This window comes from Balaenoptera physalus (assembly GCF_965194825.1).
Source record: "Balaenoptera physalus genome assembly, chromosome: 12".
NCBI classification, from domain to species: domain Eukaryota; kingdom Metazoa; phylum Chordata; class Mammalia; order Artiodactyla; family Balaenopteridae; genus Balaenoptera; species Balaenoptera physalus.
The window spans coordinates 28,239,709-28,255,183 of record NC_138897.1 but is presented as its reverse complement, the minus strand read 5'-3'; the positions used below and the strand labels follow the sequence as shown (position 1 = coordinate 28,255,183).

The window sequence follows — 15,475 nt, the reverse complement described above, 5'->3', positions numbered from 1 at the left end:
ACATGTCTGAATTCAAACCAAAGAAACTATACAAAAAGTTAAAATACATACAAAATGCTAGGGCAAGTGGTAAAGTTAACCTGCTTCACTTGGTCGCCAACATTTATTGAGCCCCTCCGTGTGCCCAGCATTACCCTGGCCACCAAGACCAAGCTGGCAAACCTTTAGCTTAGCTTCCTACCACTAACTGCTACTAACCTAGTGTATGCCCAGGGCCAGGGAGAAGCTCATGGAGCTCGCATGCTAGTACACATTACTAAACCCACTACAATTTCAAATTCGATCCTATTTCTCATCACATGACTCTAAGGTTCTTTCCATCTCTAACATCTCATGAGCCCGTAAGAAATTTATCTCTGGATAGAAAGATTATTGGTGTTTTTCCCTTTATTTTCTTTGTAATAAGCATGGCTTACTTTTTTAATAGAAAAACCGAAATGCTTATCTTTCTTGTTCTAAGAAAACAAATTGAAGATGGCATTAAAGCTAGAAAGACTGACAGATCTGACCTAAGAAAAAATTTTAAACTTGTGTGTGTGTCAAATAACCTTGAACAAGGTTAGAAGGTACATGACAAACTGGAAAAAATATTTGCAATTTATGTAACAAAGAGCTTTCACAAGTCAAAATAAATATATATATTCTAGTATTTTTTAAATGGTTAAAGAACATGAAATTTTAAAAAAGATTGGCCAGATAGCCAGTAAACATTTGAAAATGTATTCAGCCTTAAAACTACTGAAAAAACACAAAGCTTTAAAACCCTGAAAACTATCACTTTTTACCTTTCAGTTTGGCAAAATTTTTAAAGTGTAAAAATTCTTGGTATTGGCAAGCATGGGGGAAAACAGCACTGTTGGTGGGGAAAAAACCAGTATCACCTTTCTGGGGGAAATGTGGCATTTTGTAGAATAAAAAAATTTTAAATGTAAGAGTGAGACAGATCTGCATGAACTGAAATGGAAAGATGTCTAGAACCACTCAACTAGCTACAGAAACATGTTAAGCACATACTGGGCCACATTAAAGTCCTTAGCTTGGAAGCATGAAGAACAGAAGGACTTAAAGTCTTAAATTCTGAGTAACAGGCCCAGGGAATACTAGAACTGGACAGGACCCCTGGAAGATCAGTGCCAGGGCCTCACCCTGAGTTTCCAGTGTGAAAACCACTGCCCTAAGTAAGTCAAATGTACATCATAACGTGCAAGTGTGGACGGTTCTCCAGCTCATTTCAACTCTGAAGGGCTATTCCTCACCTTAGGAGTTGCTCTAATTTTTTTTTTTTCACCCAGTATGAGATTGCTGTTCAAATTAAAACCCACCTTTGATGACAGACACAGAGCTTGCCAAGGACAGCAAATACATTTTTAAAGAATCACTTACGTAGCTTGAAGACGTCAAGGGCCCGCTTCAGGGTGCTTAAAAAAAAAGCACATATATAATTTCAGTTCTGGAAATTGGCTGTATAACCTTATTATAAGGCCATTGTATGTTTCTCCCAGCCCACATCTTAACTGATAGCCTATGGTCTGATCTTTGCCTGGGAGCTTGAGAAGACAACAAAAGGTCAAGACTTCTTCAGTCCAGTTTCCCCTCTCTTACCCTTTCAGTCCCAGGCACGAGCATCATAAATGCTTCACTGCCCATCTGGGTGGAGCCAGATGCCAAAATTCTTTACGCTTCATTTCCCCCAACAATAATAGGGGAGTTATGGTCCCTTTCTCATAAGAATACCAGTCATTCTTTAAAGTATGGTAATTAGAAATATGAATACAAGCCAATAAAGGAAGGATTCAAACTGTGGCTCCTGATCACCTCCTTTTTCATCCATTCTTCGGTCATCACATACTTACTGCACATAAACTATGGGCCAGACATTGCATCAGATGTTGGTGATTCAACAGTTCAAGACAGATATTTTCCCAGACTTAAGAGTCTTAACAGAGGAGACAGACATTAAACACATTGATTTAGTGTTCTATCGCTGATGAACAAACTACCACAAATTTAGCAGCTTAAAACAAGACACATTTCTTACCTCACAGTTTCTGTGGAGAAGACCATAACTCATTTTTCATACCTTCTCTCAGTCTCCCCCCTCCTCTCCCTCATAACCCGTGGCTCCTCCTCCCTTCTAGCTCACCCTTGCCCATGGTTTTAGTTCACCCCCATCCTACACTTCCTTAATAAGCCTCCTTTTGAGGTGAAGTGGCCCTGGGGATTTTCTTGCTCACCGCCGCCTTCATGGAAGCATATCTCACTGGGCTCACTCCAGCCACTCAAGAAGGAATGGGACTTAGAGAAGTCATGGTCCCCCAGCCACAACAGCATGGGATCACGGATCATATTCTATATGTATATATGTAGATGGCAAGTTCTACTATTTTGCAAACTAATAACCCTTGTATCTTCCAGCTGGCCCCTTCTTTTAGCTGCACCTCATTTTTCTCACTCTGTTTATTTGTCCCAAAACAAAGCGTTCTTATTTCTCCCTGCCTTTTCTCACATAAACATTCCCAGTTATTACAAACACACTGAGCAGAAAAACATAACTGCACAGTCTCCATACACTTTATCCATCTTATGATACAATTTTTCAGGGAATGCAATGCACTAGAAAAGTGTCCATATCCAAACAAATGCACAAGTGACCCAGAAGGATGAATGAGCCCCACTGGAGAGCAGACTTATGACTGGAATTAGTGAGAGAGAAAGATGGCTATGGCTGCAGACACAATTGGAAGTCTTCCCCGTAGTGAGGTGTGGAGTTGGAAAGTGACTTAGAGATAAAGTCTGTTCAGGGTCTAAAATTTTTCTCCCACCCTAAGTGACTGCCTAAAATGCCACTAAAATAGCAGCCCCAAACTCCCTTTAGTTTGTCATCAGCTTTGTTGTCCCACACCATCACTTTATCGCCGTTTCCCATGTCCAAAACGTGGCGACAATCTGAGGATAGAATCTGAACCTTGGGGATGGTGTTCTCGCAACGTTCTTGCCCTCTTCTCCCTGGTGTTCTCCTTAACTGTGGGAAAAGAAAATATTCTGCCACCTTTTAATAAGCACTTTGGCCTTAAACCCTAACGGGGCCTATCAGAAAGCTGAAGTCTCTCAAAGTGGTCGATGAGGTGAAAAAATCCTATTTAGTCCCCGGATAAACAAAGTCGCGCACTCTCATCTAGCGCACCTTACTAAAGATCATCCTGGAGGTGACAAAAACAGAAGTACCTGAATGGCCTTTCACTTCCACCTTGGAAACACAGTCCCCAGGTCTCATATCCTGTTGCACCTTCCTCTCTGAGGAATTCTTAGAAGGAAAACTGACGGGTTTTCGTCACAGAAGAGAATGGCGCTATAGTCTCTTAATGAATTTACCAAGTTTAAGTGAAATGTGCAAGAAATATCACCTTGGATCAGACTCATTCTGCCAAATATATTTTTCAAGAAGTACTATGTGAGAGAATATGGCTATTTTCCATCACATCACCTAAAATTTTTTTGGATATCTTCCCAAATGGCTTATGCTTCTTTATGAATAAACAAGTTTTTGGATCAACTGACCCACTAATCTTCCTTGAAAGTAGCTAAACCCTCCTTGAATGACAGTGAAACCTACCTAATACTATGCAGTTCTGACCTTGAACATAGAAATGTTTTACATATTCAAAAAAGAAACTAAACCAAGCAGGAAAAGAAAATAATCCTTAAAATTTAAAACAAACAAACTTAACTATATATAAAACTGTTTACATAATCACACAGAGAAAATAGTATTTTACATGACCTTAGAACACAGTGTTCTTAGTGGGACATAAGGTCAAGAAGAACTGCAAAAAGAACTGCTAAGAAATGTTAAGTTTCATTCAGAAGTTTTATTGTTAGTAGCAGTATTAATATTATTTTGAAACATTTTACTATATATTGCCATATAAAGCAAATAATTCTGCTAATATTGTCAGGAACCAAGATTTTTCAGTGCAAGAGGAAATAAATATAAAATGAAAGAAGTTAAGTGAACTGTAAAGTTAATTAGAATTGGAAATATCAATATGAACTCAGGCTTTTAAAATCTGTCCCCTGAAAGAGCCTAGAAACAGTGACATCTCTGTGACAATGACCAACGCTAGAACTCAGAGTTTCATCACTAAATATGATTAATCATGAAAGGAGAACTTGGAGAAATATTTGGAAAAATAGCTGACTCCAGGTTTAAATTCACCAAAAAACTACATTAAGAAAATATGACAAGTATGAATAATTGTTAAATCTGAGTGATGGATTCACAGCCATTCATTACGTTTGTCTTTTTACTTTTCAGTGTGTTTTAAATTTTTTCATTTAAAACATCAAAAATATATAGAATATAATCAACAAACAAATTCTCCTTGTACTAATGTCCTATGTCTGAGGGTAACAAGTTTTTAAGGTTTATGTAACTGTTAATATTTTAAATATCTCCCAATGTTTTCCTCCTCCACAATAATCCAGTACTTTGTAGTCTGGGATGAGTGAGTGTGTGTGTGTGTGTGTGTGTGTGTGTGTGTGTGTCTTAGGATCAAGAGAAGAGAAGGGGAAGGGCAATGTCTTGTCTGCTCCCAGTACTACCTCTGAGGGGACACAGACCTCAGGGGGTCTCTGCCGCTGTCTACAGCACAGCCAAAGCAGTGTGCATGTCAGCATGAGGTGTGATTACATCTGCAGAGATCTTCAAAGGTCTGCCTAAACAATTTCCCCCAAGTCTCCCTCAGTATGCTATGTTAGAGAAGGAATTTAGAAATTTCCATGTGAGTAGGACTGGCTACATAATTTGTGAGACCCACTGCAAAATGAAAATGTAGGACCCCTTGTTTATAAATCACTAAGAATTTCAAATAGTGACAGCAAAGAGCATTAAACCAATTATGAAGCCTACCTATGTGTGAGATCCTATATGACTGCCCACGAAGCCAGCCCTGTATACGAGGGAGTGTGATCCTAAAGTAGGCACCATGTCTGGCCATCTCTGTATCCTCAGAGTATTCAATGAATGATGGAAGAATAAATAATTGTGGTAAAGAAATCTCACACTGGTGGTGAGAACTATGAAATAGTGCAAAGAGAGTCTTTTGTAGCTATCACAAACTATGGGTGTGTTTTATACACACACACACACACACACATATATATATACACATAGAAATAAAACAAGAATACCCTCTCTATTAAACTTCTAGCATAAAATTATGTATAATTCTACCTATAAAAAGTATACATAGGAAAGGTCTTCAAGGAAAATTTAGAAAATATTAATAATGGGTTATGGCTTCATAATTCATTTTAGCTTTCTTTCTATTTTTCTATATATTTTTCACAACTGGAAATAAAAAAAAAATTAAAAATTTTTTTCACCCAACACACTTCACCCTACTGGCCAGCTCTGCCTGCTGAAGTGATGGGGGCTCCTGAGTGGTATCAGCCAACCTAGAAACCAGAAAGAAATGTGGCACCTACTTGGTCTCAGACTGTCCACATGGCTTCTTCCTAGAGAGGCTGAGCAGATCTTTGCCATATTTCTCTTCAATTGATGCCCTAAAAGGAACATAAAAGAGGGTTATGAGTCCTTCTCAGGGCTGATTCTTATTTCAGACACATGGCACTTCCCTTGAAGGCAAAACTGTATCCTTGACAGTAGAAGCTCAGATAGGACACAATTCTCTAAAATGTGAAACTCCCCTCTACAGAACCGGGAAGAACTGTAAAAGAACAGTGGCCTTCATCTCTAAGGTGTTCTTCTCCAGCAAAAAGTCTCTAGCTTGAATATTAAAGCCAAACCAAGCATGGCCCCTTGACCAATACTGGCTAGCACATTACAGAATAATTTTCAAAACTATGATCCGTAATTTATATAAATAATCTATATAAATCTATATAGATATAAAATATATCTTTTTTAAGTGGAGTAAAAGATATTTCCACGAAATGCTGCAATCCTAAGGCCCACCCCTCCCATCTTCTCTAAGAGTATCCTTTAACCAACCTATAGAGTTCCTCATTCATAGTCAATTCAAATACACAGCTAAACCATACCAAAGAGAGGGGAATTTCAGAATATAAACCCTGCAGTTGGCATGTCTCACAAGAACATCTGCTTGTTACTCGGTGTGGCACAGGTCTGTCTAAAGCACAAAACATCGCCCACTTCCCCCCTTCCCCTAGCCTCATGGTCCTTCGTCACCATCTCCACTTTGTGTCCCAGCCCTAGCTTTATCTAAACCATACTATCAGGTTATGGGCCTTTTAGCTCATCTACCCCACTTTCTTCAAATTAAAAAAAAAAAAAGTATATTATGAATACATTCTCACTGCAAAAGATTAACACAACACAAAGTCATATGGAATAAAACACAGAAAGTCCCCCTTCACGCTATCCCCCAATCCCACTCCTCTCCCCAGAGGGAGCCACTGCTAAGCTTGGTATGTACTTTTCCAGTCCTTTTTCTGCATTTACATACTTATATCTCACAAATACACAACTATTTATGGTTACATAATTGAGATCATTCTATTATTTGCTGTTCTGTTTTTCACCTAGTAATAAATACATCGTATAGATCTTTCCTTATCAGTACATGCTAACCACCATGTTCATAATATGGAGTTTTCCACAGTTCAGGGTCACCCTATTTGTTTTTTCACTACTGCCAAATAAAGCTACATGAACATCCTCAGACAGATATTCATGGGCATCTCTGAGAATGTTTCTCTAGGCTAGGACTTCTGAGAAAGTGGATTTACTAGATCAGAGGAATACGTGTTTTAAATTTTGGAAAACAGTGCCAAATCACCCTCCAAAAAAAGCCTTCTCAATTTATATTCCCACCAAAAGTGTGTAAGAGTCCCATTCCCAGAAACCCTCCCCCACACTGGATATTATAATTCCTTTTTAATTATCACCAGTCTTTAGTGACAGAGGTTAAAAAAAACTCTCATTTTAATTTGCTCTTCCTTGATTTCTAGTGTGATTATGCATTTTATATATTTATTGGACATTTGTATATATTCTTCTATGAGTTACCTACTCATATCATCCCAATTTTTTAACTGTTTTGCCTTTTTCCTATTATTCTGTAGAAGTTCTTTATTTTGAATATCAATACTTATTCTTACATGTTATAAAGTTTCTCCCACTCTCATCTGTCCTTTCTAAATAACGACCTTATCCATTTTAAAATGATACATGCTCATTATTCAAAAATAAGGAAAAAGAAAAATACATAGAAGAAAGCAACAAACTGTCCAAAATTCCACCAACTAAAATTAATTAGTATTAACACCAGGTGATGATTGTAATGGACATTCCTTTATGCGGATATGCAGGCAAGAAGGATGGACAGGCAGGCATGAGTAATTTTAAAAGAATGAGACTATATTCTACATGCTATTTAAAAATAAAGTATTAAGCCTGATTTTATTTAAATTTCACAGAAGAAAAGAAAACTGAAAGGAAGCTGAAGGAATTGCTGAATTTCAAATAATTGTTTCTTTGCCACGGGAAAAATTAATTCCTAAAATATCCTTCTAAAGCTAAAAAGGAGTTTATGAAAATAATTAAGGGGATTGAGACATTAAAATATTTTAATGACCTATTTCAGCTTTAGACAATTTCAGATGTTTGACAGCCCGCCCGTGAAAGGATGAGATGATTAGCACTATCGTACCTCCACCTCCTCCTTGATAATGTTTACATTATTTTTACTTCATTTGTGTCTATAACACACGCTGTTCTCCAATCATAATTCCCCCAGTTGTTTAGTCTTAACTATTTATTAAAATGGATGTGATGCTCACCACCAGTCCTATTACCATAGTTTTCCATCCCTAAGATTTGTATCTTGGTTCATTTCTTCACTTTGTGATCTTCTGGCTGAATTTCATCACTTTGTGATCTTTTGCCAAAATGGCTCAGAAGGGAGGGCATCAGTATTTCCTGAGTTCTTTCATATTTGAAACCATTTACCTGTGGCCTTCATATTTGAAATTATTATTTTTTACTTTTTATTGAAGTACAGTTGTTACCAGGTTGTGTTACTTTCAGGCGTACAGCAAAGTGATTCAGTTATACATATACATATATCTATATATGTTATTTTTCAGATTCTTTTCCATTACAGGTTATTATAAGATATCGAATATAGTTCCCGGTGCTATACAGTAGGTACTTGTTTATCTATTTTATATATATAGTAGTGTATATCTGTTAACCTCACACACCTAATTTACCCTCCCCCCACCTTTCTCCTTTGGTAACCATAAGGTTGTTTTCTATGTCTGTGAGTCTGTTTCCGTTTTGTAAATAAGTTTATTTTTATCTTTTCTAGATTCCACCTGTAAGTGTTATCTTAGGATATTTGTCTTTCTGTGTCTTACTTCACGTAGTATGATAATCTCTAGATTGATCCACGTTGCCACAAATGGCATTACTTCATTCTTTTCTACGACTGAGTAATATTCCATTGTATATATGTACCACAGGTTCTTTATCCATTCATCTGTTGATGGACATTTAGGTTGCTTCCATGTCTTGGCTATTGTAAATAGTGCTGCAATGAACCCTGGGGTGCATGTATCTTTTCAAATTAGAGTTTTCGTCTCTTCCAGATATATGCTCCAGAATGGGATTGCTGGATCATACGGTAACTCTATATTTAGTTTTTTGAGGAACCCCCATACTGTTCTCCACAGAGGCTGCACCAATTTACATCCTTACCAACAGTGTAGGAGGGTTCCCTTTACACCACACCCTCTCCAACATTTATTATTTGTAGACTTTTTGATGATGGTGTGGCCTTTATATCTGAATGACAACCTCGCTGGTGTAATGAATGTTCTTAAACTTTCCCTCAGAACTCTGCTGAACTTGTTCCATTGGCTTCTGTCATTGAAGAGAAACTCAAGGCCAACCCGATTCCCTGCTGCCCATTCCTGTTTCAAAAACTTGGTTCATTTCCTTCCTAGATACTTGAACTGTTCTTTCTTTAACTAAATAACTTAACCAGGATGAATGTTAATGTTGATTCTTAAATAATCATAATCAATATTGATTACTGTGTATCAATGTTTCCTGGTTTATAGTGTGTGCCCTTCAGATCTATTTAGTTCTTCTACATGCCATGAAATTTTTCCTGGATTCTCTCTCTGAATACTTTTATTATTCCCTTTTGGTAAATTTTCTACTTGGGATCAGTTACCCAGAGTTTGGAGTGGCTTTGTCTATCTGTTCTTGAGTTTGGGGCCCTGGTTCTCTTGCTCTTTTTGACTTCATATCTTCCTTGCTCCCTCTCTCCCTTCTTCTCTCCCTCCTTTTTCTTTTGGCTGCGGTAATTTGCATGGCTGTTGCGTCATTTGGGTTCATCCTGCTCCTGGTACTGTGGGCAACCCTATCTACTTGCTCTGAAACCATGCGCGTGAATTCTCTTTTATGCCCTTCTGATCTTATACATTAACTTCCCCTCACTACCACAGCTTGAGCAAGAATCCTGTGTTTTCTTGGGCTTCTACTCTTGGATTCTATTTCTAAATTTTTGCCCACTCCTGATAATGTAAAGTGAAACACACCTGAAACTGACTCTAGTTGTAAGAAAGGATGCATTTTAACTCCCTAGAAACTATTTCTACCTTTCAGAATCTCTATTCACCATATCTATATAAAAATTATGATACCCTACAATGAACATTTATTATTTTTACACGTAAAAAGAAACTAAGGCTATTTTCTTTAAAATAAATATGTATAATGTACATGTATTTTATCCTTTCAGGATTATATCCATTAAGATTTCTTAAAAAAAAAAAAGATTTCTTGATAATCTTTTGTGGTTTCTGGTAACAGAATTTACTCAATCCCTTTCTTCTAACACTAAGGCACCATGAATCTGAACTCACCACAGGTAGCACCTGATCCTCATGGAGAGTCCTAGAATCTGACAAGTACAGTCCGCCCTCCACAACCTCGGGTTCTGCAACTGCAGATTCCACATCCACAGATTCAACCAACTGGGGATGAAAAATATTTGGGGGAAAAAATTCCAGAAAGTTCCAAAAAGCAAAACTTGAATTTGCCTATGCTGGCAACTATCTGCATAGCATTTACATTGTATTAGGTACTATAAGTAACCTAGAGATGATTTAAAGTATACAGGAGGATATGCGTAGGTTATATGCAAATAGTACGCCATTTTTTTTTCCATTAATTAATTTATTTTGGCTGTGCTGTGTCTTCCTTGCAACGCATGGGCTCTTCGTTGTGGCGTGTGGGCTTCTCCAGTTGTGGTGCACGGGCTTCTCCAGTTGTGGTGCACAGGCTTCTCTAGTTGTGGTGTGGGAGCTCTAGAGCGCATGGGCTCAGTAGTTGCGGTGCGTGGGCTTAGTTGCGGTATGTGGGATCTTAGTTCCCTGACAAGGGATCGACCCCGGGCCCCCTGCGTTGGGAGCATGGAGTCTTACCCACTGGACCACCAGGGAAGTCCAGTAAGCCATTTTATACAGGACTCGAGCATCTGTGGATCCTGGGGTTCCTGGAACCAATCCCCTATGGATACTGAAGGATGACTTAATGAGTTCCAGCAGGCACAGTGGTGTGCTCTTTGGAGAAAAGAAGGAGTTTTGATAAAGGTGAAACTACAACCTCCTCCTCATGAAATCAGGGGAACAACCACAAGATTAAGAGGGTGTTTCCTCAGCAAATGGGAAGCAGTGGAGTCCAGGGGCCTGTAGCCAATGAAGGAATCACTAGGACTTTGCAAAAATCACCCCTGAATAAGCAGGCTTTAACCTAGATCACCGTTCTACCACCGATCCAAATTTTCCCTGTTATCTGCTCATCAATTTGTCATTATTGAACATCCACTATGTGCCAGGCATCACATTAGGAGAACACAGAGGTGACTGAAATATGAGGCCTGCCTAGAGGAGCTCATGGGTGAGGGACGGGGGGAATGTAAACCAATACTTTCATTTGAACATGAGGCCCATGTAACTAGGGCCATAATGAAAATGTACAAAATAGTACAGGTAACAGAAGAGGGAATACCACTGTAATACACTTTCCTCACAAGCCCTCCTTGAAAACTCCGGCTCACTTTTTCTCCTCCCTGTTCAAATTCCCAGGCCAGGAATAATCCATGTGCCATTTCCCCTTCACTGACCCACTGCAAATATTGTCAGATTTGGCCTTTTCCATAAATCTTGAGAGAAACCTAAGGATGACCCTCAACCCAGTGTTCCTGGCAGCCCCAAAGCAGAGGAAATCATTCTGCTTTAAAACTTGACACTTTAATACATTTTTACCATATACGCCAATCACAGTACCAAGACTGAATTATAAATTCCTTGAGAAGAACCACATTGTTAGATCCAGAGGGAATCTTACAAAACACCTAATATAACCCCTCCATTTTATAGAGGAGGAAACTGACAATGAGAAAGGTCTTGATTTATATCACCACTGGCTTCTGAGGAAGCCTCGATTTGAAGACTTAGCTACTCACCTTCCATCCCAGTCTCTACTTCCCTTATAGGTCTCGGCTTCCACCCCATTCTGTTGGGTACATGTTATGGGTTGAATTGTGTCCGCCCACAAGGCCCCAAATATACTAAAGTCCTAAACCCCAGTATCTCAGAATATGACTTTATTTGGAAATTGGGTTATTGTAGATATAATTAGTTGAGGTTACATTGAATTAGGATGGACCCTTAACCCAATATGAAGATGACAGGAAGACACAGGAGAAGAATGCCATGTGACGACAGAAGAAGAGATTGGAGTTAGAGGCTGCAAACCAAGGAACACCAAGTATTGCCAGCAAAACTAGAAGCTAAGAAAATGACATAGAACAGGGACTTCCCTGGTGGCACAGTGGTTAAGACTCCACGCTCACAATGCAGGGGGCCCGGGTTCCATCCCTGGTCAGGGAACTAGATCCCACATGCATGCTGCAATCAAGAGTTCGCATGTCACAACTAAGGAGCCCGCGTGCTGCAACTAAAGGATCCCGTCTGCTGCAACTAAGGAGCCCACGTGCCGCAACTAAGGAGCTGGTGAGCTGCAACTAAGGAGGCTGCCTGCTGCAACTAAGACCCGGCACAACCAAATAAATAAATAAATAAATTTTTTTTTTAAAAAAACAACAAAAAAAACATAGAACAGACTCTCTCCTAAAGCCTTCATGAGAGCATGATCCTGCAGATCTTGATTTTGGACTTCTGGCCTTGAGAACTATGAGAGAATAAATTTCTGTTGTCTTAAGCCACCCAGTTTGTGGCAATTTGCTACGGCAGCCCTAGGAAACTCATATAGCACATAATGGTTTGGCTATAACTTGACCACAAGGTGATAATGTCTAAGGGAATCAGTCACTCCTACCTGGCAATCTGTCATTCTTAAGCCCATCCTGACAGACAGCTGACCCACAATGAGGATCCCAGAAGGAGAGCTGTAACCAGGATAGGTTGACTTCTCCCTAAAAAAGAACAATGGGAGTACAGCAGCTTGTGGAAAGAGCCCAGAGTCCCAAAGCACTGGGGCTGGGGATCCCCCAGTCCACAGTTATAATTTCAGACCTAAAGGGGTCCCACAAGCACACTTCCCTCCTCCCTACTCAGGATCATGTTGCAACACACAGTTAAGAGGGCTGATCTGACCACCAAGTTCCTGGAGAAGCCTCCTTTCAAAGAATATACCTAGTGTTCTAAGGAGACCACTAAATAAAGTAGAAAAACCGTTAGACATGGGATTAATAGAAGTCCTGGCTCTACTACTTACTGCTTTCATAATCTTGGACAAGTCATATAAACTCCCACTGAACCTCAGTTTTCTCATCTGTAAAATGGAGCTGATGATATATTCTCTACATAACTTCTAGGCTTCATATAACAATATTAGTAATGGGTACCATTTACCCACCACTTATTGTGTACCAGGTACCGTACTCAGTATACTGAAGTGATTAACAGCACAGATTCCAGAGGTCAACTTTCCTAGGTTTGAAACCAGATCTATCCCTGATTACCTGTCTGATTTTAGGCAAGTTATATAACTTGTCTGAACCTCAGTTTCTTCACTTGTAAAATAAGGATGATAAAACTTGCCATACAGGGTTATTTTGAGAATTAAATGAGATAGTATATGCAAATTAGATGTTAGCTTATATCTAGCAAGCCTTCAGTAAATGGCAGCTATTAACATAATCTCATTTAGTCACACTTGGCCACCCTCTGGGTGGCCAAAATTATCCTCATTTTTATATTTATCTCCTGCTCATACCAGGAGCTCAGTATGTAATGCCTGGCCTCACCTAGGGTTCTAGGGGCAGGAGAGTCCATGGGCTTGGGCTACCAGTGATAAGATAGGATCACTTTAATTGTTAACCAGTGGATGATCTCAGGCTGGAGCGCTACGTAGAATGCTTCTTTTAAAGAAAAAAAAAAAGGAAAAGGAGGAAGAGAAGGAAATTTGACCTGGACTTTGAAGGATGGGGAGGATTCACCTAGGAGTCGCAGAAAAAGGAGCACATTCCAGGTGGGGAAATAATGGAGTAAAGATGTGGAGGCAGAGACATCCGAAGCACGCTCATTAATAAACCTGTCCGCCTGGACAGGTAGAGTGGGTATGATGAGTGAGAATACGAAACAGAGAGAAAAGGGAGGGAGAGAAACCTCCATGCTGGGAGCAAGCCCTGCCTCCTGGAAAGTCACCTGCTCTTCTGCCCACAGTTGATGAGTCATCAACACAGAGTCTGTGTGAGATGCCATGTCTCTGGAGCTGTTCTAGATTCTTTTTAGGTTCCCGTGGTAAATTACTTATCCAATCTCATTTTAAAAGCTACATTTTCAAAAAAAAAATCTAAAAAAAATAAATAAAAGCTACATTTTCATGCAAAGAAAATGGAAATAATAATACCTTATGTAGTTGTTGTGTGTCAAAGGAGACTATTTCAAAGGGACGTGTAAACCTCAACATTACTGTAATAAAGATCAATAAAGATAATAAATACCGTGAGACAAAGCTCCCAGCACGGCACACAGCAAGTGCTCAATATGTGGTTGCTACTGCGTAGCCGTTCAGAGGTTGGCTGTGGTTGTCATCATCTATGTCGTCACTGATAGATGGTAAACTAGGCAAATTCACAGTTTACTGATAGGTTGTTTGTTACTCTGTTTTGTTATTTACTTGCTGTGTTATAGTAAGTCATCCAGGACTTACTGGGGACTGGTCAGCTACAGAGCACACACTGAGACACAGCCCCCGGATCAGCAATGCAGATGCAAAAACGGCAGCATTCCTGCCCGCTCCAGAGCAGCATGTCACACTTCTCCTTGCACCGTATGATTGTTCTGTCCATCCTCAAACGAGTGTAGATGGATTTACTGCAACCCATCTGGTACAACCAAGGAAAAGGATACTTCCTAGTTTCCATCATGGAGGTAAAACATGGCATGGAGGGGCACAGTCCTAGTTCCATCTGGAGAGAGTGGGGGAGGGAGGACCCTGGGAAATGCAGTATCTCTCCCTTCCCCTTGCTGCCCCCGGCAGGTTGAGCTGCCAGAAATTCCAGAGGTCCACGGTGAGACTTCAACACTTTGGGGGTGTGGCGGGAGGCGGGGGGGGGGGTCCTAAAACTACCACATTAGCCACATACCATAAAAATGTTATAAATGTATGTGATGACACTTCAGGAACAAAATAATAAATACTACCTGGCAGACTGCTGTTATCTTCACCCCTGTGTTTGTGGGTCTTTTTCTTCTAGTCCATAATGAATGCCAAATATGCCAGGGTTCCACACGAAATTTATGGCAGCTCAGTAAAATAATGCTCAAGACCTGAGGAGGCCGTTTCGGCAATATTGGACTACGGCCCAGACTGAGTCCCAGGTCCCACAGGCACCCCGCACCTATGAGAGCAGAAAGAAAGCCTGGACCCCTGAACCTGAAGAGGACTGCACTTCCTCTCATGAGCTAACCCGGAACAAAACACATGCCCTCAGTGGAGCAGCCTCTTTCTGGCAAGCACACTACCAGGAAAGGAGGGCCAAAGACAGGCAGGCCACTTGCTCAGGGGCCTCAAGTCCCCACACCCAGGGCAGATGTATCTGACACTCTGACCTGATGCCAGCAGATTCTTCCCCAAAATCAGAGAACATGGGACTGGTTTCTTTTGCTATGAAGCTCCTGCAGAAAAATGACCATATACTAGAAATGCAGTACAAATATTTAATAATTTTTAATTTGCATATATTTTCTCCTCTTATCTATATATTTCTGTGAAACATTTTAAAAGTGAGATCTTAGCTTTTGAGTTCTGTTTGGACTTGTGATTTTCAAACTGTGGGTCATGACCCATTTGTAAACCATAAATTAATTCAATGGGTTATGACCAGCAGTTTTTTTTTTTTTTAACATCTTTATTGGAGTATAATTGCTTTACAATGGTATGTTAGTT

General features: G+C 39.8%; 1 protein-coding gene across 2 annotated transcripts in view; it reads right to left on the bottom strand.

Annotated features, from left to right (window-relative positions):
- Nucleotides 1–15,475, bottom strand: part of PSTPIP2 (proline-serine-threonine phosphatase interacting protein 2) — a 93,333-nt gene that overhangs the window by 25,431 nt on the left and 52,427 nt on the right. For both annotated transcript variants that reach the window (XM_082416706.1, XM_082416707.1), the window contains exons 3-4: nucleotides 5,488–5,565; nucleotides 1,384–1,418 (exon numbers count right to left, since the gene is read on the bottom strand). In XM_082416706.1, coding sequence (XP_082272832.1) covers nucleotides 1,384–1,418; nucleotides 5,488–5,565 — 113 coding nt within the window. The remainder of the gene's footprint in view (nucleotides 1–1,383; nucleotides 1,419–5,487; nucleotides 5,566–15,475) is intronic.